This window comes from Salmo salar, chromosome ssa11 (genome assembly GCF_905237065.1).
Source record: "Salmo salar chromosome ssa11, Ssal_v3.1, whole genome shotgun sequence".
Lineage (NCBI taxonomy): Eukaryota > Metazoa > Chordata > Actinopteri > Salmoniformes > Salmonidae > Salmo > Salmo salar.
In genome coordinates this window covers 34,035,840-34,062,917 of record NC_059452.1, presented here as the reverse complement: position 1 = coordinate 34,062,917, position 27,078 = coordinate 34,035,840, and the positions used below count along the sequence as shown (strand labels likewise).

The 27,078-nt window shown below is 42.4% G+C and overlaps 1 protein-coding gene across 3 annotated transcripts; it reads right to left on the bottom strand.

Moving 5' to 3' along the window:
- Nucleotides 1-1,114: 1,114 nt before the first annotated feature.
- On the bottom strand, nt 1,115-26,406 carry LOC106562526 (lactadherin). 3 transcript variants are annotated; one of them, XM_014127457.2, is made up of 10 exons: nt 26,210-26,406; nt 19,316-19,441; nt 18,026-18,157; nt 10,550-10,663; nt 10,185-10,366; nt 9,467-9,622; nt 9,051-9,195; nt 6,772-6,974; nt 4,924-5,079; nt 1,115-3,620 (listed from the first exon to the last, which is right to left on the bottom strand). In XM_014127457.2, the coding sequence occupies exons 1-10, from the start codon at nt 26,286-26,288 to the stop codon at nt 3,477-3,479; spliced, it is 1,437 nt and encodes a 478-aa protein (XP_013982932.1). In that variant the 5' UTR covers nt 26,289-26,406; the 3' UTR covers nt 1,115-3,476. The 3 variants fall into 3 exon arrangements, with proteins under 3 accessions (XP_013982932.1, XP_013982933.1, XP_045545356.1); XM_014127458.2 differs by having other exon boundaries at nt 2,033-3,620; nt 6,772-6,956; XM_045689400.1 differs by lacking the exons at nt 19,316-19,441; nt 26,210-26,406 and adding an exon at nt 18,539-18,614 and having other exon boundaries at nt 2,033-3,620.
- Nucleotides 26,407-27,078: the final 672 nt, after the last annotated feature.

Below are 27,078 nucleotides of genomic sequence, written 5' to 3'. Positions count from 1 at the left end.
CCAGATGTGCAAAGCTGATACTGACATACCCAAGATGACTCAAAGCTGTAATCGGACCAAAGGTGCTTCTACAAAATATTGACTCAGGGTTGTGAATACTTATGTAATTAGATATTTCTGTATTGATTAATACTTTGAGGGCACTATATATTATTACATTTTGTGATGTTTTTGTTCGTTTTGTTCTTCGGCAAGGGTTTTTAGGGCCGTTCGTGCACATAGCTTTTTTTCAAGGAAAGACGATGTTCGGAGCCTACGGCCCTTCGTCGGTCATTGGTCAACAGTAGGGATTCTCCAATTAAGTGTTTGTTGTCATTCAATTATAGATGACTCGTTTTCATGCACATTTTTACAATTGAGAAATACTGCACCAAACATCTTATTTATATGTAACATTTTGTGAGAAGGATAGTAAAACCACACACACACACAGTGCTAACATATAGTCAGAGTGTAGTTGAAAGCCTTGGCCAGGGGCTAGACATACCAGCCTGTGTTAATATCAGGGAGATGAGGAGCTAAGAGGGTCTGATTACTACTATAAACACCAGTCTATTGCCCAGCCAGGAGAGTCCTGTATTGGGTCATAGAGAGCCCTATGTGCCCTGGTCAAAGGTACCATATTTAGATGGGTGCCATTTGGGACACAGCCAGGGAATGTTTGGATGGGAGAGACACAGACAGGACTATGGTCTGACCGGTCTGACCCACAATGGAAATCCCTCAGTGGTCGGACAGTGTTACAACAGAGCGGTAGAGTGGTCATCAATGGCTTGTATCCCAAAAAGCACCCTATTCCCCATTTAGTGCACTACTTTTGACCAGGGACCCATAGGTCTCTGGTCAAAAGGTATTAGGGTGCCATTTAGGACAAACCCATGGGTTGTCTTCTGTGGTTCACACTGGACTGGCCAGACTACTTCCTAGTCCCAACATGTATGGGACACCAAAATGGACATTGAATTTCATTCAAAAAGGTTGAGATGATTTAGTCTAGCCTTAATGACAGTGTTTTATGAATTATTCTGCTATTGTACAGTCGGGAACAGAACATTATTTCTGGACAGTCATCACGCCCAAAGAGTCAACTAAATTACTGTAGTTTATACTGACGTTGGCTGTAAACACGTTTATTGCAACTATGAAGTTTAAGAGTATCTGTTTATTTTATAAAAGCAATTCAGATTGTATGCACTAACACACACAGCCCCATAAACAAGCCCCCATGATGTCACTTAATATTCAGGTCCCACAACTTTTTTCTGTTCTGCTATACACGACACGCCCGTCCTGACAGTATGATCAGACAGGTCAGGCAGGAGAATGGGGCTCCACTGCAGAACTAGGGGGAACACAAAGTTCTGCTCTGTAACGTCCTGGCAGCGGCATGGACACAAATTGAAGAGGAAGAAACAGTGGGAGGGAGAGAAAATGAGAAGGGGGGAAGTAGTAGGAAGTAGTAGAGGGACAAAGAGAAATGAGAGAGAGAGAGAGAGAATCTGCCTGTCACTGAGAGTTAGGCAGAAGGGTGAAATTACAAAGGGACACTTCTTTTTATACTTCTAAGTTGACTGACATCAATGTCTACCCGTGCAATGTCTTATGTAATGAACATTATTTTCAATCAAAATGTTTAACACAATGTTTTTCAGCTTTTTTTAAATTAATGATGTCTGTTGAAGACCAACATAATTGATTTCTTTAAAAAAAGAATTAAAAACCACAACATATTGTCTAATAATTTCTACTCACTCAATCATTTCTAGTCGTCTCTTGTCTGTATGATTTCATTTCTGCTAATAAATTATGGAAAAAAACTGTTATAGGCCCACTTGGAATGCAAGATTATTATTAGAACATAAACAAATCTGCTAAATTGGAAAAAAAACTTAAGTCATGGATCAAGTGTGAAAGGTACACCATCATACTGAACAATCCTTTGCATGGATCAAGTGTGAAAGGTACACCATCATACTGAACAATCCTTTGCATGGATCAAGTGTGAAAGGTACACCATCATACTGAACAATCCTTTGCAGCTTTTAGTTTCACTTTAAAAACCAATGTCCTTCCTTTAATTAATATACAGTATAGGTAAAATACAGTACAATAATTCCATTGTCATTTAACAAATTTGTTAATTTATTATGTCCAGCTATTTCCCCAAAAGTATATTGCACACAGGCCCTGCTTCAATATACTACTAAGTGCTCATATCGACCAGCTGATGTGTCTACTCTCCCTTCGATACACTCCCATCTGTATTATGGTAGACCAGGGGTCTTTAACTCCAGGTCTGGGGTCCACATCAGGACTGCAAGCTGCTTTTTTGTGGTCCTCGACAGAGCCTTTTGTTTACTGTAAATCACAGTGGAGGCTGCTGAGGGGAAGACAGCTCATAATAATGGCTGGAATGAAGCGAATGGAATCAAACACATAGAAACCATGTGTTTGATACCATTCCATTAATTCTGCGACAGCCATTACTACGAGCCCGTCCTCCCCAATTAAGGTGGCACCGACCTCCTGTGTTAAATCAGTGGTATTCAAACTTTTTCAGCAGGGACCCCATTTTTTCGGCAGAATTTCTGGTGACCCCAACCCAAATCTAAAAACACAACCTTCAAATCTCTAAGTTTAGATTTTTACATCAACAAATAACCTTCAATTCATTGTCTTTTCATCTCTCTTATAAAAATGAAGAGAACCAATCTTTCTCAAAAATGTAAATTGTCCCATACAATAATCTGTTGGCTACTCTTCCTTTTTTAGGTCGCCACCAACTAGGATAAGTCCACGCCGACTGGGATAGGATGTTATTTTTATTTGGCGACCCTGACTCTGAATACCACTGCTGTAAATAGAAGGCTTTCACCCTGGATACATAATGTCAGAGAGCACGGCGGGACAAACAGCTGCTAGGTCGGCTGGCAAAGTGACATCACACAGAACTGTGAGTGTTTAGAACGTGTTGGAACTGGCAGCGCTGGGGGAAGGGTTTGTCCAACATGTTCCCTATACTGTGCTACTTTTGACCACAGCACATGTACTGCCAATAGGTCAACAATTGTGCACTACATAGGGAATAGGCTGTCATTTCAGACATACCCTAATTCTACAAAGAGAATGTGAGAGCCCATATATTTAGAATTGACACTGTGCCACAGTCACTGTGGAAAGGATCGAAAACCAATTGGAATTGATCAGTTTTAGCTGGAGAATAAAACAAAAAAAAAAATCAGAAAAATATTTGTAGAAATACAAGCTGTAGAGCAGACTTAATCTGGAGCATATTCTATTGATGCAAAATCCTGGAACGTTAGAACCTGACACATTTTCCCAATGTACATTCTAAACATTAGATTTCTATGTCCTGGTGCAGAGGAAGGTGTGACTGATTCCAGTGTGGACAGGTACGGTATGGAGACTGGGTGGAGGGCTGAGTGGAGCACTGGTGGATTATGGGTAATGCAGTTCTAGAAGTCACAGCCCAGCAGCTCCATGCGCAGGGTGATGCGCTCGTGCCACTCCCAGGGCACAACGCGCAGGTAGCGGGCGTAGAATGGAGGCTCAAACAGGTTCTTCTTATGCATGTTGTTGTCAATGTTGCCTTGGAAAATCTGTCAGGGAACACACACATCAATGGTCAATGGTTAACTACCAAATATGTCAGGGAACACACACACACACACACACACACACACACACACACACACACACACACACACACACACACACACACACACACACACACACACACACACACACACACACACACACCAATGGTTAACTACCATATCTGTCAGGGAACACACACATCAATGGTCAACGGTTAACTACCAAATCTGTTGTATGGTGTGAATAATTCTACATCTGAACAAATATGTCTATATTTAAATATGCATGTTGAAAGGGACTCATCAAATGTCTTTTTTTGCATTATTCACAGTGTGCGGGAGTCCTTCTCAAGGTTCACTTCAGTTTTTCAATCTCCTACCCAACTGTGTTAAGACATTACTTCATGTGTGTAACAGTTATTGTTCAGATAAACTTCAATATTCACCATATTCATTGAAACAGTCATTTTTAATGGTACTACTGAATGGGAGGACAGATCTAATATGAACCAATATGTAAAGGTCAAAGGTAAATGTCTGAGCCCTCCCATCAAGGGTTGTAAATTGGTCTGAACTATGACCTCATTCATGACAGCCTTACGACCCAAACACAACTCCCCTCCCAGTCCCTCTGAGGAAGCCCCTGGCTACGTCATATAATGTCAAGGGTCTACACTAAATGAAAAGATTGGTTGTTTATACATCACTGAAGGTCATTGAATTATTCAGCATAGCAATGCAAATTTAAACAGCCCCTTGCTTGCAGCCCTCCCATGGGGGTGAAGATTGGCCTCTCCTATTCCACTATCCCACACAGAGAGGGGGGCTACAGGGCTAAGCGTCACTAGCACTGTTCCAGCCAGGGACAAAACAGGAAGTAAAGAGATCATACACACAGAGGACCAGGGGATACACTCCACACACAGGGTGGGGGTCTGGAGAGGGAGGTCCGTAAATTGGCACGGAAAACACAGTCAGGTCCCAACTCATGTCAACAAACTGTGCAGAGGTTTGCAAAACCCCTTATCCCTACTGTCGAAATCAAATAGTCAGGGTAAAAAAGATTCTAGTATGTCTGTGTCCCTTTGCTTTTAAATGGCTTCCTCTCCTTTACGAACATTGAAATGGCTGGGTAGACATTAATCATCTAACAGATAGATCAGTGGCGATGAAGGAGAGGAGACAAGGAAAGGAAGCTAGTTAAGCGTATCAGAACTATGAGGCTGAAAAATACTTATTTTGTTGGGGAGCCCCAATATATGAGACTGTCATAATGAGAATAAGTTGTGAGCAATGGTTCACAGACCTTCTCTGTGTTGGTGTTCTCATCCTTCACCAGGTTCCAGGTCTGTCCGTCGTCGCTGTAGGCCACTTTGAAGGCGGACACAAACTGCACCACCCCAAAGTCCTTTGCCCCCTGGGTGATGATGCCTGTCAGATGCTTGGTCTTCTCCAGGTCCACCTGGGACAGGATCATGGAGGACAAGACAGTAGCATATAGACCAGATTAATGATGAGATAATACCTTCAATTCAATGAACCCTGTATTTTGGTATTTACAAAGTAGCTCTTTTCCCAAGGTCAAATAAAATCACAAAACGTGTCTTGTCTACTGTAGAAAAACCATCGTAGAAAAGAGAAGGATAGTTCACACATTGATTTCAGGTGAAAAAAGGAAAACGTTTCGTCCATCTGACCTTCATCAGTGTCATGAAAACCTACAACTAGTAAAAGGTAGACTCCCCTCACAGGAATGTCTTCACTTTTCAGAATAAGAAGCGGGGTGAAGTTTATAAACAAAGATACTACGTCAACATATGTCAGTCTCCTATCCCTGGGGTCTGTTTTACCACACTATTTCTGCCCAATATTGAATAGCTGTTTCATCATATAAAATAGTATGAAGCAAGAACAGATGTCAGAATCCCACAGGGATGATAAAAATGATCCATTACTTGTGTTACAAATCATATTAGGAAGAGAAAGTGACCCTTCCTCTAAGCACTGTTTCCATTGATATTTAGATGGTATTTACTAAGAAATGATGTGGTAACAATCTGTACACTCTGCCACGTACTACAACTAATTCAACACAACTGGGAACTACCTGGTAACTAAAAGTTCCCATCCTAAAGACACAAACAAGTAACTCATAGGTTATTACTGTATGAATACCATTTTACCAAGTAACTTCCAAGTCATTACCATGTCATTTCTAAAGCGTAAAATAAAGTGCTACCTGAAATCCTTTGTTAAAGAAGACAGTTTAAAATGGTCATGTGGGATTGGTACGTACATGTATTTTACTTACACTACTGTTCAAAGGTTTGGGGTCATTTAGAAATGTCCTTGTTTTCCATGAAAACATACATGAAATGAGTTGCAAAATGAATAGGAAATATAGTCAAGATGTTGACAAGGTTATAAATAATGATTTTTAATTTAAATAATAATTGTGTCCTTCAAACTTTGCTTTTGTCAAAGAATCCTCCATTTGCAGCAATTACAGCCTTGCAGACCTTTGGCATTGTAGTTGTCAATTTGTTGAGGTAATCTGAAGAGATTGCGGGTAGTATTTAATGAAGCTGCCAGTTGAGGATTTGTGAGGCGTCTGTTTCTCAAAATAGACACTAATGTACTTGTGCTCTTGCTCAGTTGTGGGCCTCCCCCTCCTCTTTCTATTCTGGTTAGAGCCAGTCTGTGCTGTTCTGTGAAGGGAGTAGAAAGTACACAGCGTTGTACCAGATCTTCAGTTTCTTGGTGATTTCTCGCATGGAGTAGCCTTCAAAAACAAGGCCATTTCTAAGTGACCCCAGACTTTTGAATGGTAGTGTATATAGCTAGCTATTGGTTCTTAAAGAATAGACGTTTAGCTGCTTTACTCCATCAGAACCAAAAATACTGTTTTACTCCATTGTTTGTAAACAATGTAATTTTAAACAAACACTAACTTCAAAACATGGTTAAAACTATGCTTTTGAGCTCATGGATGTTCAGTCCTTGCATCCATAGCTCTGTCTATGAATTTGAGTGTGGTTAAATTTCTCCAGGCCCCACCCCTCAGCTGTTTACCAAAACAAGAGGTTTGTTCCAGATTGCCCCTTTAAAAGAGTAGATCTCATCCTTATATTAGGGCTGGTGGAGTCAGTCTCACCTGTAGCCACTCTGAGCGGTTGTTTGTGGCGGGGGACCAGGCGTTGGTCTTGCCCTGTTTGTCTAGCCGGGCGAACTGTGGGTGCCATGTGAAGGCATCAATGCCCCAGGTGCGGAAGGCACTGGACGCCGAGAGCTGTCCATCAGAGACAAGGCGGGACTTCATGCCCATTGGCTCAGAGCAACCTGTCGTGTTGGAATATACTGCAAACGTAACAGCAGAGAGACAATGATGGACAGGAAAGGAGTGGAGGTGAAAGACAGAAAACCAATAGAGAAACCAATGATCACACCCAAGTGAAGACCCACCCACTCAGTGGGGTACATTACAAGGAGCCCATCCTCCTAATTTCTCCCTCCACCATCCACCACTGCAGCTCAAGGCATGCAGATTAGCCACTTACTGATTGATCGATTGATTTGACAGCATAACATAAACAGTGAAGGAAAGACAGCATGACATAAACAGCGAAGGACAGATAGCATGACATAAACAGCGAAGGACAGATAGCATGACATAAACAGCAAAGGACAGATAGCATGACATAAACAGCAAAGGACAGACAGCATGACATAAACAGCGAAGGACAGACAGCATGACATAAACAGCAAAGGACAGACAGCATGACATAAACAGCAAAGGACAGACAGCATGACATAAACAGCAAAGGACAGACAGCATGACATAAACAGCAAAGGACAGACAGCATGACATAAACAGTGAAGGACAGACAGCATGACATAAACAGCGAAGGACAGACAGCATGACATAAACAGCAAAGGACAGACAGCATGACATAAACAGCAAAGGACAGACAGCATGACATAAACAGTGTAGGACAGACAGCATGACATAAACAGCAAAGGACAGACAGCATGACATAAACAGCAAAGGACAGACAGCATGACATAAACAGTGTAGGACAGACAGCATGACATAAACAGCAAAGGACAGACAGCATGACATAAACAGCGAAGGACAGACAGCATGACATAAACAGCAAAGGACAGACAGCATGACATAAACAGCAAAGGACAGACAGCATGACATAAACAGTGTAGGACAGACAGCATGACATAAACAGCAAAGGACAGACAGCATGACATAAACAGCAAAGGACAGACAGCATGACATAAACAGTGAAGGACAGACAGCATGACATAAACAGTGTAGGACAGACAGCATGACATAAACAGCAAAGGACAGACAGCATGACATAAACAGCAAAGGACAGACAGCATGACATAAACAGTGAAGGACAGACAGCATGACATAAACAGTGAAGGACAGATAGCATGACATAAACAGCAAAGGACAGATAGCATGACATAAACAGTGAAGGACAGACAGCATGACATAAACAGCAAAGGACAGACAGCATGACATAAACAGCGAAGGACAGATAGCATGACATAAACAGTGAAGGACAGATAGCATGACATAAACAGTGAAGGACAGATAGCATGACATAAACAGTGAAGGACAGATCAAAGCAGGGAATGAAAAGTACCAGACAGATATTGACAATAAACAAAAAACATTTGTATAAAGGAGGCATTGAAATAAATAGGAAAGGCGAGGCAGGGAATAGGAAAATAATGGGGAATAGGAAAAGTGAGGGAATCCCAATAGCCTTACTAGCAGCAAGTCAATTTGAACTGTAGCTCTATACACACTGAGTAATAGGGTGGGGCTGGAAACACATATGGACATGGTGTGTGTGAGTGTATGGGTGGTGCTTTTGTCAGGATTTCCATCTCCATTGTTGCACGGCATGGGTCTCCCTCTGAATGCTGTCCAAACCATTCCCTACAATATGTGGTCTAACCATAACTAAATCTAGACTAGTGTTAGGCCATCTAAACAAACCCCTCTTACTGTCAGCAAGCTGAACAGAAGAGCCACAGTGTCAACACAAGGAGACCGCATGTACCCAACTTAATGCCTTTTACTTGGTGGGCTTGTAAGTTTTCTCAAGGTCTATTTGTGGTTCAGGCAGAGAACTCTGAATGTCCCTGGGGTTTTGAATGGGGTTTTGAATGGGGGTTTATTTACAGCTGCATCTCAACAGTCTGGAGTGGCTTCCTCTCTTTATCTCCTTATTCTCATCTGATGTAAAAAACAAGACAGCAAATAGCCAGACCATATTTCTATCACCTGTCCTGAGTTTCCAGATCGATGCAGACGGAGACGAGGAGGAAAGGAAGCCAATTAAAACTATTGAGATGCAGTCTAGTCGTCTTTCCTCTCTATTTTCCCGGGTAGAGGTGTCTGTTTACCATTGAGCTCACAGCCCACCAGCTCCATACGCAGGGTGCAGGCCTTGCGACACACCACAGGAATGATGCGGATGAACTGGGCCACGATGGGAGGGTCAAACAGGTTGGTCTTGGTGCTGTCATTATCAATGTTACCCACAAACACCTGTGGCACAGAAGTGAGGTCACCAAGTTGTTACAGGCATTCATGTGGGAGCAACTGTACAGCTCCAAGTAAAACACGCCAGTAGGAACAGATCTAGGAACAGCTTAAACCTCCCACAATTCTGACCTTAACCATTAAGAGGATGAAACCTATCTGACCCTTTATAAGTTATTGTAGACTGTAGGAAATGGGACAACTGTTTAAATGAACTTACACTGGGTCACTAACTATAAATGAATATTACTATGGTAAACTCATATTGTAAAGTCACCTTGTCCTTCCTCTGTCCCGCTGGTCTGTAGGGGGTGTAGGTCTTACCGTCAAAGCTGGAAGACACTTTAAAGACCTTAATGTACTCAGCTATGCCCATTCGACTGGCACCCTGGGTGATGATGCCAGTTAGGCGCATCTTCTTTTGCATGTTGATCTAGAGTCAGAGGTCAGAGAGAGGTCAGACAGGGGTCAAACCACTAATCATCCTCCCCACTGGGATTTAGATGATACACTCTTAGAAAAAAATGGTTCCAAAAGGGTTCTACAGTTGTCCCCATTGGAACAACTTTTTTGTTCCAGCTAGAAAGGATTCTACATAGAACCCAAAAGGGTTATTCCTGGAACCAAAAAGGGTTCTTCAAAGGGTTCTCCTATGGGGACAACCAAATAACCCTTTTATGTTCTAGATGGCACCTTTTTTTCTGAGAGTGTACAGTGTATGGCTGTTTATATGTGTACTGCCTGCTTAGACTTTACTAGAGCTGTGTGGCATCGTTCAGACAAATCGAAAAAGTGTTTCAATTCTTATCCATGACAATGTCCATAGAGAGGCCAGATTGAGTGACTTCATCAAGTAGAAAAGCATGTTTCAAGCCAAAGTTTAGTGTGGACCCATGAGGAGCTGGCCACGGTCCACCAGTGGGTTATGACCCACCATTTGAGAACACGATTACCACAACAACTGATTATTTACTAAACTGACTTGGTTCTCTAACCTCCATCCAGGGGTTCTTGTCATGGTTGGCTGCGGTCCAGGCGTTGACCATGCCCTGGTTGTTGAGCCGGGCCAGTTCTGGACCCCAGCGCTGAAGACCCATAATGCCATAGTGTACAGAGGAGGCCGAGATCTGAGACTCTACGATTTCTCCTCCCTCCATCCCCATCAGAGAGATACAACCTGGAACAAACACATACACATGTTATAACATCTTATATAGAGACATAAACAGGTTATAATCTCTAATATGAACATACTGGTTGTGACAAAGTACAAAGAGAGACAATTCATAACGTGTAATACACAGAGTTATAGACATGTTTCAGTCTCTACTACGCAGTGATTCCCCTGCCCTATACTTACGGAGCTGGCATTGCTTTCCAACGTAGGGTGAAGGGCACAGGCAGGTGTAGTCACCATCCAGATCTCGACACATCCCACCGTTCTTACATGGCTGCTTCTCACAGTCATTCACATCTAGACAGGACAAGCGCAAGAGAAAGACACAGTTATATAGAAGTTGGGTATGTCATTATAATAAACCTTGTCCTAACATAGGAATCTGACATGGGACTTCATAATGTCACATAATAAACCTTGTCCTAACATAGGAATCTGACAAGGGACTTCATTATGTCACATAATAAACCTTGTCCTAACATAGGAATCTGACAAGGGACTTCATTATGTCACATAATAAACCTTGTCCTAACATAGGAATCTGACAAGGGACTTCATTATGTCACATAATAAACCTTGTCCTAACATAGGAATCTGACAAGGGACTTCATTATGTCACATAATAAACCTTGTCCTAACATAGGAATCTGACAAGGGACTTCATTATGTCACATAATAAACCTTGTCCTAACATAGGAATCTGACAAGGGACTTCATTATGTCACATAATAAACCTTGTCCTAACATAGGAATCTGACATGGGACTTCATTATGTCACATAATGCTTTTCTGGATGGATTTTTTTCAGGAAGACATCAAGAAAGACTAAACATTGTTGTCCTTATCTGGTCATATAACTAGATTTGCTCTATACAACCGGACCATAAAGAATGAAAATACATCAGAATGAACCAGTTGTGCCCACTGGATCTGACATCTAAAACCCTCCCTGGACCTGAGCAGGAGAGAACACAGTCCCTGATGGCTAAATGCAGTACACTTGTACCCCAACGGTAGGTCAGATATAGCCCAGTAGTAAGACTACCTGGCATGTAGGCTAATCAGCCAGGTGGGTGAACCTTGAAGCACCACAATACCACCAGCGTGCCTCCATAATGCCTCTCTGCATGTGTGTTCTCTAAGACACAGGGGTGATGACAGGGGCACAGCTGGGGGCAACGTTGGGGCCAGGCATCATTAATTACCACAGGTGAAGGGCAGGGTTGTGGTTTTGGGTGTGTTCTATGTTGTGCCTGCAGGGTGAGGTGATCTGGGTGAAGTCTATGGTAGTCTGTCCACTGCTGCAGCTCTTTCTAGTCCCCACCAGGGGGCTCAGTTGTATTATAAATAGCATGGACTTATAACTGGGCTGTATTCATTAGTCCACACCATAGCAAACCATAGCAAAATGTTTTGCAACAGAAAACATTGGTAGGTCCCTCTGTTTGCTTCTGTTTGGTTCTTAGTGAACAACAACAACAAAAATGATTCAACAGAGTCATTGACGTCAGGGGAATTGTATAAGTGATTATTTTTGTCTGATAAAACCGTATGTCTCAAATGGTGGGTCGGTACCCGTTAGTGAGTCATTACTGATTCGTTCTAGGGTGTGGACCTTCAAAAAAATCTGCTTTGTTCGTTCATTCAGTGCCCGTGGGTCACAGGAAAATTCCAAAATGGTTTGGTGGGTCATCGGACAGAAACATTAGGTAACCATAGAGATAGAACATCTTGATATTGTAATTACTCATCCCGGGAATTTAAAAATAGGCCATAAACAGTAAACACAGTGGTTGAAAACTGTGTTTATAGCAGTCTAAGTGTCCCTGGGAGCCACTTCCAGGTTGTAATCTACGGGGCAGACAGCACTAACACTACATCTTCTGTTTAGCTGCTGTTCCCGTTAACTCTAAGAGGATTGGTCCCAACTCTAAAACCCATTCCGCTCAACGGCGTGACAACACACACACCCCCACACTGAGAAATACAAGCACACACACCCACGTGCATCCACATACTGTCACGGCTGTTCGAAGGAGCGGACCAAGATGCAGCGTTTTTGTAGTTCCACATATTTATTAAAAGTGAAACTGAATGCAATATACTGAAATACAAAACAACAAACCGTGACGCAGAGAGAACAACACACTACTCAAAAGACAATAACCCACAAACAATAATGAGAAAAAAACCCTACTTAAATATGATCTCTAATCAGAGGCAATGAGGATCAGCTGCCTCCAATTAGAGATCAACCCCAAACAACCCCAACATATAAATAGACAATCTAGAACTTAAACATAGAAATAGAAAACATAGAACAACCCAAAAACACTCCCTGTCACGCCCTGCCCTACTCTACTATAGAAAATGACATCTTACTAGGGTCAGGAGGTGACACATACACAGAAAACACACACACCCTCCAGTCATTCTGAGAATCTATTCAGTAAATAACATCTCTGACCTTGATTAGGTAGATTAAATGCCGTAGGTGTGTCTTTAGACTGTGTGTGTTCGTGCGCCTGCATGTGTGTATGTGTCTACGTCTGTGTCAACGACAGACAGGGACACTGACAGAAGGTCAAGAGTGGTTTAATCCATTCTTAGAAGGAAGGGCAGAAGATTCTAGAATAATGGGGTCCATAACAAACAGCAATATATCCAACCACTACCCAAGCAGGAGAATTCCAGCCATGTTGATGTCAAACGATGGACTAACAAGACAGTACTGGGATCCACCCTACCTACAGGCCTATAAAATCTATGACGTTCTACACAAGAACAAATGTGGGTGGTGACAACCAGACAGCAATAACACTGCAATAGGTGGTCAGACTAGCAGTTAGAGGTTATAAATATGCTATGAATCATCTACAGTTTTGTAGTCGCATCAGCGTGCCTGGTTTTTCAATCAGATTCTGGACTTTCAATGGAAAACTTGGACAAACCAAGGAAATGAATGGAAAGGACAAGGGTTATAGTGGCATTAGCCTCCTAGATCCTAATCTGGAATGTAAAAAGTCTTGTACCAGTCCATGCATGAATATCAGTTTGTTTTAATGAGATGGCAACTACTGACCCAACTAGCACTGAGGCTCTCAATAGCTAGGCCTACTGTGTAGAGAGCAGGACTGGCAGCGCTCTCCTTGCTCTGCTAAAGCCTTCTGAGATTAGAGTGGACCATGGCTAATTGCTATAAAGGTGCCTCAGAGGGAGAGTTCCTGGCTGGCTAGGAGGGTATTACAGAAAACCTGGTAGAAGCCTGTACACACAAAACATGCAACTTAGAAAAAGTCAATTCCACAGCGATACACCATCCCATTTGGTTTTCACTTAGTGGGACTATAATTTGTTTTTCAACAGGATAATGACCCAAAACACACCTCCTGGCTGTGAATGGCTATTTGACCAAGAAGGAGAGTGATGGAGTGCTGCATCAGTTGACCTGTTCTCCACAATCACCCGACCTCAACCCAATTGAGATGGTTTGGGATTAGTTGGACTGCAGAGTGAAGGAAAAGCAGCCAACATGTGCTCAGCGTACTGTATATGGGAACTCCTTCAAGACTGTTGAAAAAGCATTCCAGGTGAAGCTGGTTGAGAGAATACCAAGAGTGTGCAAAGCTGTCATCAAGGCAAAGGGTGACTACTTCGAAGAACCTAAAATAAAATAAAATATAATATAATATAATATATATATATATATATATGATGTGTTATTTCATATTTATGCTGTCTTCACTATTATTCTACAACGTAGACAATAGTAAAAGTCAAGTGAACATAAATATCCAAGATGGCTTAAAATTGGGAAATTGTTGAGCTGACATGGTATACCCCATTAACCCAATGATTTATGCTCAACGTGAGTACATTTTTTTGCCTTTGCAAGTTCCATTTGACTTTATTAAATTTTTTGTCAGGGACTAGTTTATCATTATTACATACAGTACCAGTCAAAAGTTTGGACACACCTACTCATTCAAGGGTTTTTCTTTATTTTTACTATTTTCTACGTTATAGAATATTAGTGAAGACATCAAAACTATGAAATAACACATATGGAATCATGTCGTAAACAAAAAAGTAGAGGCTGAAATATGACGCATTACTACTCAAATATGAAGGTTTTAATTCGTAACACAAATAGGTAAGTTGTTTTTCAAATTCAACTCACACTGAGCAGAAATGATTAGGTTAGTAGACTATTCCATGTCAGCTCAACAATTTCCACATTTCAAGTCCAGCCAATTTGGATATTTAAGCTACAGTGGGGGGAAAAAGTATTTAATCCCCTGCTGATTTTGTATGTTTGCCCACTGATAAAGAAAGGATCAGTCTATAATTTTAATGGTAGGTTTATTTGAACAGTGAGAGACAGAATAACAACAAAAATATCCAGAAAAACACATGTCAAAAATGTTATAAATTGATTTGCATTTTAATGAGGGAAATAAGTATTTGACCCCCTCTCAATCAGAAAGATTTCTGGCTCCCAGGTGTCTTTTATACAGGTAACGAGCTGAGATTAGGAGCACACTCTTAAAGGGAGTAATCCTAACTGCAGCTTGTTACCTGTAAAAAAGACACCTGTCCACAGAAGCAATCAATCAGATTCCAAACTCTCTACCATGGCCAAGACCAAAGAGCTCTTCAAGGATGTCAGGGACAAGATTGTAGACCTACACAAGGCTGGAATGGGCTACAAGACCATCGCCAAGCAGCTTGGTGAGAAGGTGACAACAGTTGGTGCGATTATTCGCAAATGGAAGAAACACAAAAGAACTGTCTATATCCCTCGGCCTGGGGCTCCATGCAAGATCTCACCTCGTGGGGTTGCAATGATCATGAGAACGGTGAGGAATCAGCCCAGAACTACATGGGAGGATCTTGTCAATGATCTCAAGGCAGCTGGGACCATAGTCACCAAGAAAACAATTGGTAACACACTACGCCGTGAAGGACTGAAATCCTGCAGCGCCCGCAAGGTCCCCCTGCTCAAGAATACATATACATGCCCGTCTGAAGTTTGCCAATGAACATCTGAATGATTCAGAGGACAACTGGTGAAAGTGTTGTGGTCAGATGAGACCAAAATGGAGCTCTTTGGCATCAACTCAACTCGCCGTGTTTGGAGGAGGAGGAATGCTGCCTATGACCCCAAGAACACCATCTCCACCGTCAAACATGGAGGTGGAAACATTATGCTTTGGGGGTGTTTTTCTGCTAAGGGGACAGGACAACTTCACCGCATCAAAGGGACGATGGACGGGGCCATGAACCATCAAATCTTGGGTGAGAACATCCTTCCCTCAGCCATGGCATTGAAAATGGGTCGTGGATGGGTATTCCAGCATGACAATGACCCAAAAACACACGGCCAAGGCAACAAAGGAGTGGCTCAAGAAGAAGCACATTAAGGTCCTGGAGTGGCCAAGCCAGTCTCCAGACCTTAATCCCATAGAAAATCTGGAGGGAGCTGAAGGTTCAAGTTGCCAAACGTCAGCCTCGAAACCTTCATGACTTGGAGAAGATCTGCAAAGAGGAGTGGGACAAAATCCCTCCTGAGATGTGTGCAAACCTGGTGGCCAACTATAAGAAACGTCTGACCTCTGTGATTGCCAACAAGGGTTTTGCCACCAAGTACTAAGTCATGTTTTGCAGAGGGGTCAAATACTTATTTCCCTCATTAAAATGCAAATCATTTGATAACATTTTTGACATGCGTTTTTCTGGATTATTTTGTTGTTCTTCTGTCTCTCACTGTTCAAATAAACCTACCATTAAAATTATAGGCTGATCATTTCTTTGTAAGTGGGCAAACGTACAAAATCAGCAGGGGATCAAATACTTTTTCCCCCCACTGTACATGGATTTCTTGAATGTTTTTAGTGTCGATAGGTGAAAGGTATGTGGTGGAACGTATGCTGTTGCCTGTTACGTATCCAATTTGGTTGGATCAGTGATTCCTCTGAGGAAGGATGGAAACTATTCAAACAGGATCCAATACTTTCAGAATATTCTCTCTCTCTCTCTCTCTCTCTCTCTCTCTCTCTCTCTCTCTCTCTCTCTCTCTCTCTCTCTCTCTCTCTCTCTCTCTCTCTCTCTCTCTCTCTCTCTCTCTCTCTCTCTCTCTCTCTCTCTCTCTCTCTCTCTCTCTCTCTCTCTCTCTCTCTCTCTCTCTCTCTCTCTCTCTCTCTCTCTCTCTCTCTCTCTCTCTCTCTCTCTCTCTCTCTCTCTCTCTCTCTCTCTCTCTCTCTCTCTCTCTCTCTCTCTCTCTCTCTCTCTCTCTCTCTCTCTCTCTCTCTCTCTCTCTCTCTCTCTCTCTCTCTCTCTCTCTCTCTCTCTCTCTCAAGCCCATCCATCAGCAACCCACGCTTCACCACATCCTGGGTGTGTCCCTGGGCTGCACTGCAGGCAGAGTTACCTCTCCTCACCATAGAAGGGTTTAGAACACTCATTCTTAGGTTTTTGTTATCCAAATAAATGTTGTAAATGTCATCATAATGACGTCACTGTTTTTAAAGGGGCAATCTGCAGTTTCAATACAATAACAAAGCCACCCAGCTGCTGTTTTGGTTAACAGCTGACGGAAGGGGTTGGAGAAATCAACATATTTCTAATTCATGGACAGAGCTATGGATACAAGGACTGTCCATACATGATCTCAAAATGATAGTTTTAACCATGTTTTTAGGCTATACAGTTTTCGACTGCAATTACATTGTTTACAAACAAAGGAGTAAAACAAGTTTATATTTGGGGTTCTAATAGGGTACGACAGTTGATCTAAACCCATGAGAAATGGGCATGTATAATTCATTTTAAAAGTCTAAAGATGGATGTATTTAACACAGATTGCCCCTTTAATGTCATGTTACGTCATAGTGTGAAGCCAAAGGGACATTTCGTATCATGTCTTTTCTGTACTACTCACATATTTAGCATTAATTTTAAAAAGTAAGGACCAGATTGGACCCCCATTGAAGGTTAAAGAGCTAAATCACAATTTCTTCAAAAGCTGAGATCACATTGAACATCTTATGCCTTCCAAGCAGGAGATTGAAAGGAGATTCATATCCACGATTCACCCAGTCATGCTGCATTTAGTCAAAATGGCTGAAAAGCGCTTTTTCACTCTAAGAGGCTTAGGTGGGTTGCCATTTCCTCATTAGCTAATAGCTCTCCAATGAGCTGAATGAAAGTCTCATGAATCATGAGCTCACCACAATGCTTTCTTACACTCATTCACAGAGTGGAAAATGTCTCAGGCTTTTCCAACTTTTACACCCATTAATGTTAATAATACCTCAACACCACCTGCCATGACACACCATTCAGTCTGTCAGTTTGTTGTTTTGACCAGAATGGTGGAAGTTAGGATTGGGGTAGTGGACCCTACCCAAGCCAAGCTCTGGTTCTCCTCACCTAAAACAATTTGGCATTCATTGTTTTCGATTTAAAAATGTATCTTAAGACAACAATCTAGGGGAAACGCTGAGTAGCACAGACATGTTGGCCATGTTCAACTACTTCCCTATTACTTTCACCAATCCAACCAACCAATTCAGATCTGGGATTACTTGAAGGAAGGAAAGCCCGGGTCGGCAGGGCGAATTAGGCCAGGACAGGTACAGTCACAAGTAAGGAACTTACTGATTTGGCAGTGCACGCCCTCGAAGCCAGGCTGGCATTTACACACGTACTCGCTGAACACGTCTCCTCGTCTGGTCGGAGTGATGACCTCACACGACCCATCATTCCTGCAGGGGTTGGGAATGCAGGGACCTAAGGTAGGATTGACCAATTATAAAGACGGGACACACTCAAGGAAAAAAATCAAGAATATGCTTTCATTTAATGAAAAACAGTCAGGTTTAACGAACAGAAATGGAAGCCAGCGCCTGGGTGCCAGTCCAAGAAATTAGCTTTGCTTCTAAAAATGAAGTGACAAGACCAAAATCTCAGTATACTGAGTATATTGAATTGTCCCATTTGAAACTCAAAGCTTTGTAAATACGTCCGCCTGCCTTGACCATATTTGGCTAGCTCTACTCCTCCTTACCAGTCTCATTGACCTGCCTTGACCATATTTGGCTAGCTCTACTCCTCCTTACCAGTCTCATTGACCTGCCTTGACCATATTTGGCTAGCTCTACTCCTCCTTACCAGTCTCATTGACCTGCCTTGACCATATTTGGCTAGCTCTACTCCTCCTTACCAGTCTCATTGACCTGCCTTGACCATATTTGGCTAGCTCTACTCCTCCTTACCAGTCTCATTGACCTGCCTTGACCATATTTGGCTAGCTCTACTCCTCCTTACCAGTCTCATTGACCTGCCTTGACCATATTTGGCAAGCTCTACTCCTCCTTACCAGTCTCATTGACCTGCCTTGACCATATTTGGCTAGCTCTACTCCTCCTTACCAGTCTCATTGACCTGCCTTGACCATATTTGGCTAGCTCTACTCCTCCTTACCAGTCTCATTGACCTGCCTTGACCATATTTGGCTAGCTCTACTCCTCCTTACCAGTCTCATTGACCTGCCTTGACCATATTTGGCTAGCTCTACTCCTCCTTACCAGTCTCATTGACCTGCCTTGACCATATTTGGCTAGCTCTACTCCTCCTTACCAGTCTCATTGACCTGCCTTGACCATATTTGGCTAGCTCTACTCCTCCTTACCAGTCTCATTGACCTGCCCTGACCATATTTGGCTAGCGCTACTCCTCCTTACCAGTCTCATTGACCTGCCCTGACCATATTTGGCTAGCTCTACTCCTCCTTACCAGTCTCATTGACCTGTCTTGACCATATTTGGCAAGCTCTACTCCTCCTTACCAGTCTCATTGACCTGCCTTGACCATATTTGGCTAGCTCTACTCCTTACCAGTCTCATTGACCTGCCTTGACCATATTTGGCTAGCTCTACTCCTCCTTACCAGTCTCATTGAGGTGGCAGGTGTCTCCAGTAAAAGCATCAGCACAGATACAGATGAATGGGTCCTCCCCCACCCCGGTCACACACGTCCCTCCGTTATGGCAGAGATTCACTTCACAGTAGTCACCTGGAAGAGGGGGAGCGAGAGAGAGAGAGGGAAACGGGGGAGAGGGGGAAGAGACAGTGGTAAAGAGAGGGGGGGGAGGAAATAAAATGAGGTGAGAGAGAGGAGTGTCACAGGGTGGCCTCATAAAGGCACGATATGGATCCTCCATGCACCTGCCATGTTTTAAACAGTTTGACAATCTCTGTGTCAAAAGGCAGTCACACCTCACCCCAATGGCCTCTCCATTACATGTGATCAAACATATCTTACATCACAGCATGAAGAGTTGGAGGCTTGATAAGGGACGTCCCTGGACTCCTGGCCCTGTATTCACAAAGCATCTCACAGTAGGAGTGCTGCTCTAGGGTCAGTATATTCTTTTAGATCATAATGAATAAGATGACACGGGCAGGGAGGACCTGATACGAGGTCAGCACTCCTACTTTGAGACACTTTGTGAATACAGGCACTGGCACTCTAACGAGTGTCGTTTCCCTCCATGAACACAAAGGAGATGTGGTGATGTTGAGGGCCCATGTTAGCTGGGAGGTCATAGAGGGCCTAAGTCCTGACTCACAGAGCACAGGAAGGAGAGGACAGAAACATCAAGAGGGAGAAAGGTGGTTTTATGGTTCCACTAAGCCAAGAGTGACCTTACAGTCCTCCATGACATGACATGATATACCAGCATACTAAAACAGAATCATAGTTGCTTTACAGTGGGTAGGTTCAATGACATACAGGAGTTTGAAGAGGTGAGCTGAGAATGGTCATTAGAGTTGACAATCATGAACAAGCTCCCTGCCTGACAAAAATAGTTGGTGTGCTCCCTGTCAAGTATTGCTAAGTAGCTTATTATATAGTTACAGGATTACTTGATGTAGTTACCCTCTTGGTACAATGTAATTACTAAGTGTTTTAGATACCCAGGTCTATGTAATGTAGAGGGCTGCATGGTGCACTCCTCTCACCATTCACCTGGGCTGTTCTATTCATCAGTGGGTTTTACAGCCTCGGTCAACCTTTTGTAGTGAGCATACTGGCTTTATACCAACCAACAACAGACACGTTACAGCTTGAACACCAGCGTTAAAACACTTCCTTTGAGGAGCTGACATAGGGGTGAGAGAAAGTGTTGTGTTGAAAGTGTACGAGGCATTTCAAGTTAAAGGCATTTCATGATTTTGTGGAGATTCCTATACTCTTAGAAAAAAAGGTGCTATCTAGAACCTTATAGGGTTCTTTGACTGACCCCATAGGAGAACCATTTTTAGTTCCAGGTAGAACCCATTTGGTTCCAGGTCGAAACCTTTTGGGTTCCATGTAGAACCCATTTGGATCCAGGTAGAAACCTTTTGGGTTCAATGTAGAACCCTTTGCACAGAGGGTTCTACCTGGAACCCAAAAAGCAAAAAGGGTTCTACCTGGAACCCAAAAATTCCTCTGCTGATTACACTCAGGAAAGGGAGGGGATGGAAAGGGGAACAGAAGTGACACCTGTCTTTGAGTTTGTGGTTCATGACAATAAATCATCAATGGTATCAACCTGTTTCAGCTTCTTTCACCAATTGTCAGCTATTCAAGTGGAACATGACCCTCGTATTGTGTACAAGCATTTCGCTACACCTGCAATAACAATGAAGTGCGTGGGTGCAAAATAACTTATGTTCTGCTTTTCCTGCTGCTTGGATACGAAGAAACACATTTAAACACAGCGAAAGTTTAATCTCGGAACCCAGAACCTAAACTTGCGTGCAGGCTGGTCAGCTACAGTATGTTAACAGTCTGCCATTAGAACTAGCCAAAGATTATTGCTCTGGGTCCAGACAGACACACTGACATGTTAAATGGACTGTGCATTTCATTCTCACCTCCCCCTGTGCTTTACTTCACTAATAGAATGTGTTTGTCTGCCAGACTAAAAGAATGCAGGATTCCCAACATTATAAACAGACCAGGGATATACTGTACCTCGAAGTGGATTCCATTTTCCTCATTTCAGGAATGACCAACACTTACAAATCACATCAAATCAAATTTTATTGGTCACATACACATATTTAGCAGATGTTATTGCGGATGTAGCGAAATGCTTGTACACAACACTACGGTCGCGTTCCACTGCTCAGACGTTGCATGCATCAACCAATGGTTGCTGCGTGCCAGCCACTTCATTGACTGTGTCATCGACTGACAGATTGATGTGGTTATCTGATAGGTAACTTACCTATACAGGCGTTGTAAGATCGGACAACGTCTAAGCAGTGGAATGCGACCTAGGTGTGTCGAGGGTCAGGGGGCTTGAGCCAGGTATACCACCTGAACCGATGAACACACAACATGGACAGGTGGTTGAGGTAAACATTCCTAGCACACAAATAAGAGTGACTATACAGAGCTCATTCTATCACCAGAGAGAAACTGATTCTCTAAATGCTCTAAAGATGATCTGAAAATCTCTGCATTACAAGTATTCCAAGAGATGTTGCAAAGAAACATATGTTTTGTTGTATAGTGATGCGGCTATAATTGAGCACATTGTTGCCTAAGCTTACAGGTAGACCTTTCATTACAGTCATACACCTGTACACTCTTAGAAAAAGGGTTATTCGTCTGTCCCCATAAGAGAACCCTTTTTGGTTCCAGGTAGAACTCTTTTGGGCCCATACTGGATGGAAATTACAAGTGTAATGGCTGTGCTCAATGCAATGGCACTTATAAATGTAGATCCTTCAAACATCCCCAAACAGGGAAATCGATCCCAATTAAAGGTGTTATCACGTGTTCCACTAAGGCAGTTATTTATCTTATAACTTGTCCTTGTGGTAAAAATGATGTGGGTAAAACAAAGCGTGAATTAAAAGTACGTATCTCAGAGCACCGTAGCACCATTAGGTGCAAAAACTTGACTTACCCAGTTGCGGCCCACTTTTTGGAAGCAAACCATTCGATTTCGTCTCTGCGTTATATTGGCATCGAACATGTCACCCTCCCGAGGAGAGGGGGTGACCTTGATAATATATTGTTAAAACGAGAGGCTGCCTGGATCTTTAATTTAAAGACCCTTGCTCCCTTCGGTCTCAACATAGACTTTGATCTGAAGCCATTCTTGTGATTATTGTGATTTTGCTATTGTAATTGTTTGTTGGATGCATTTTGGACTACAAATGCTATGATTGTATGCTATCCATTTGTTTGTCTTTTTGTATGTTCTTTGTATGCCATTTTTTTTAAATATTTGAGTTAACCAATGATATTAGGCCATACTTGGCCATGATTACAAACACCTGTGTGTCTCTTGACACTACATAAATGACTCATCTCGCAGTGTTTGTGATGATACCCTGATGAAGACAGCTTCGCTGTCGAAACGTTGGTTATTAAATTTTTGCATCTGAGCTCTTAGAGTGTGCGGCTTTCCTTTATTTTCTAGAACTCTTTTGGGATCCATGTAGAATCCTTTGTGTAAAGTGTTCTACATGGAACTCAAATGGGTTCACCTGGAACCAAATGGGTTCTACCTGGAACCAAAAAGGGTTCTTTAAACAGTTCTATGGGGACCCTTTTAGGTTGTAGATAGCAGCTTTGTAGGCAGATAATGCTGCTTTAGTGGGAACAGGATACGGATGATTCCTATTCCATCGGTACAGCTTCTTATACACTTTCTGTGGCACACTTTCTGTGAAGCATATCTTATGGAAATACAGTATACTGTGTGTACATTAGGACTAGTAGAGAACAGATCCTGTTAGGGGGTGGCAGGTAGCCTAAAGAGTTAGAGAAACAGGCCAGCAAGCGGAGGGTTGCCGGGTAGAATCACAGGCCCGACAGTAAAAATCTGGTGAGAATTGAATATCCTAGCTGCCATCTGCTCCAGGGGTGCTGCACAGTGGCTGACCCTGTGCTTCCAACCCTTCTGTGTGCATTGGGGTGGGTTGAGTAACAAAAATACATTTCTGTTCTCCAAAAACAAAATAGACATTAAGTGTTGTTCCTCTTCTTCCTTTTCAACCTACAATGATTTAGAGTAAACAACATGCCTCTTACAAGAATCACTAGTTGTGATTGTAGTCAATACAAAAAGACTGTGCTGCTAACCATATCTTAACATTTAAGTACAGGCTTGACAGTCTATCATCAAAAATCACATGGCAACAATATGTCTGAGTCAGGCATTCAATTACATATATTGACTGTAAAAGTAGCAGACAGGACTGAAATAATACCCTTCACACTTTTGAAGCGCCAACTTTGATGATCTTTTAGGTTTATGGGGGTTGTCATCACTAGAACCATGGTGTGAACAACTCCACTCACCTAGACCATTTGAGAGAGGTACAGCCCTCTGGATTGGATCGAGGAATTGTCTGAGGCAAAGAGCAGCAATCTTCACTATCTAAGCTCTAGTGATTTTTTTAGCTAAGATTAGACAGACAAAATATTTTCAGTGGTGATATGTGATAAATGTTTAAAATATGATTTACACAATGAAATGAAAGCAGAGCTTGAAAAGTGTGTTTGAGTAGGTGAGAAAGAAAATCACTTGACTGAAAGCACACTTGAAATGTAATTCTTAGCTAAGCAATGCAGGGACATTTTATTAACGATGAGAGTTAAATGATAAACTAATTATGGATCATAGAAACTGACATCCCTTCATTTTACAGACCTGACTACACAAAAAAAGTAATGACAAGAAAATGACTGTTTCCTGATTAAAAAGATTGTGCCAATAACTTTTTTCCTCCCATTATGTTTATCCCTTGCCGTCTCTGCCTGGCCGGTTCCCCTCTCTCCACTGGGATTCTCTGCCTCTAAGACCTATTACAGGGGCTGAGTCACTGGCTTACTGGTGCTCTTCCATGTCGCCCCTAGGAGGAGTGCGTCACTTGAGTGTGTTGAGTCACTGACATGGTGTTCCTGTCTGGGTTGGCGCCCCCCTTGGGTTGTGCCGTGGTGGAGATCTTTGTGGGCTATACTCGGCCTAGTCTCAGGATGGTAAGTTGGTGGCTGAAGATATCCCTCTAGTGGTTTGGGGGCGGTGCTTTGGCAAAGTAGGTGGGGTTAAATCCTGCCCGTTTGCCCTGTCCGGGGGTATCATCGGATGGGGCTACAGTGTCTCCTGACCCCTCCTGTCTCAGCCTCCAGTATTTATGCTGCAGTAGTTTGTGTCGGGGGCTAGGGTCAGTTTGTTATATCTGGAGTATTTCTCCTGTCTTATCCGGTGTCCTGTGTGAATTTAAGTATGTTCTCTCTAATTCTCTCTCTCGGAGGACCTGAGCCCTAGGACCATGCCTCAGGACTACCTGGCGTGATGACTCCTTGCTGTCCCCAGTCCACCTGGCCGTGCTGCTGCTCCAGTTTCAACTGTTCTGCCTGCGGCTATGGAACCCTGACCTGTTCACCAGACGTGCTACCTGTCCCAGACCTGCTGTTTTCAACTCTCTAGAGATAGCAGGAGCAGTAGAGATACTCTCAATGATCGGCTATGAAAAGCCAACTGACATTTACTCCTGAGGTGCTGACCTGTTGCACCCTCGACAACTACTGTGATTATTATTATTTGACCATGCTGGTCATTTATGAACATTTGAACATCTTGGCCATGTTCTGTTATAATCTCCACCCGGCACAGCCAGAAGAGGACTGGCCACCCCTCATAGCCTCTAGGTTTCTTCTTAGGTTTTGGCCTTTCTAGGGAGTTTTTCCTAGCCACTGTGCATCTACACCTGCATTGCTTGCTGTTTGGGGTTTTAGGCTGGGTTTCTGTACAGCTGATGTAAGACGGGCTATATAAATAAATTTAATTTGCTTTTGATTTGATCATCCAGCCCACATTTGGATGTCCATCTCCTGTGACATTTAACCTTTTCACTGAAACCTACAGGTGAAAAGTTGGGACATTGCATTATAAGTGTCTGATGCAAGAGGTATGGGCCAGAGCAGTAAATACAAGAGTTGGACATGAGAGTGACAGGCAAAATCAGCAGTTATATCTGGCATTAATGATGTGTTGTCCTACAGACAGATACTTTGCTTAGTTCTTTTACAGTGAAAAATAGTCATCTGAATAAAATCAATACAGGTAAATGATACAAATATGAACACCTGTGAGTAACCAGTATGTGTGTTACTGAAGAAGGATGCCAGAAACTTGTTGTAACACAAAAATATTGTTGGTTGAAACGGTGTACTGTACAGTAAGTGTATATTTTATATTTGTGAAATAATTTGTATCTGATATAAAAGTAGAGGGCTTTATGTTTCTAGAACCTTAGATGGAGTCTTTGGCTGTTTTGTCTGTCAGAGCCAGTCTACCTCTGAATGTAACACATAAGGTCCTTGCATGTTAAAGGGACAATCTGGAGTTGCTACATCCATTTTTGGACTGTTAAATGAATGACATATAGCCATTGATTATTAAAGAATAGCATTTATAAATGCTTCATGAACTTCATCAGAACCCAAAATATAAGCTTGTTTTACTCCAATGTTTGTAAACAAAGTCAATGTAAATATACACTGTAGATCTATAGCGTCAAAACATGGTTAAAACTATCATTTTGATGTCATGGATGGTCAGTCCTCATGGATGGTTAGTCGATCTGTGAATTTGAGAGTGGTTATATTTCTCAAGCCACATCTTTCAGCTGTGTACCAAAACAAGTAGCGGATCAGCAGCTTTGTTATTGTTTGAACTCCGGATTGTCCCTTTGAAGGATTAGGTTTTAACAGTAGATTCTTGCGATAGGGTTGGATGAGTTAACCAACTAAATAAACGGGACTCACCTTTCACTGAGCAGACGGCAGCGATAAGGACACAAGCGCAAATAAATGTCAAAGGGCACAAAAACCCATGACGTTTCATGTTGATTTCTCGAGAATTCCCCACTCTTTCCGAGAGTAGACCAGATGCATAACCTAGTACAGCGATACCGCTAGTTTCCCGGCTGAGATTGACAAGGAAAGTAGGCGGGTTCTAAATTAGCTGATTCCATGGATTAATGCGCGGGTGGGCGCATCTATGGCTGGAATAGATCCATAAACCTTGTACTGTAAAATTAGTGTTAACATTTGTGTTTCACTTTATATATTTTTTTTATAAACACTTTGGAATAGACATATGTACTCAGAGAACTTACTATGTTGGTGAAGTCTGGCTATAGTATAAGAACAATGGTAGGCAAACATTTTTCGCTATAAGTAACTAATTTACCCTTTATAGTGGGTTCCTTTACCCTTCTCTCTGCAGATCTGGACCTGGGGGGTTTGATGTCCACATTTGGAGTTTTATCGCTTCCTAGTGGACGTTTTGCCCAATGAAATATAACAACTTGTGGCTATGGTCAAACCATAGAGATAGATAGAGGACTCTATAGTGCCCAAAAGCACATTTTAGCATGGGCAGTGCCATTGAGAACTTTCGCAATTTTGAAGTAGTCTACTGGGTAGGGACTTCCTATGGGTTAAGTGTAACAGTTGTTAAAGTTCTATGGGAATTTCACCAGGTTCATATATTAATATGTCATGTTGATTTGTTATTATGCATGCCTGCATCCTGGGAGTAGGGGAGTGTGTACATACGTTTTGCCCTTCGTGCTCGTGCTCAAATCATTTTGATGCACTATGAGAGGTAGGCACACTTTTTCTGTCGTGTT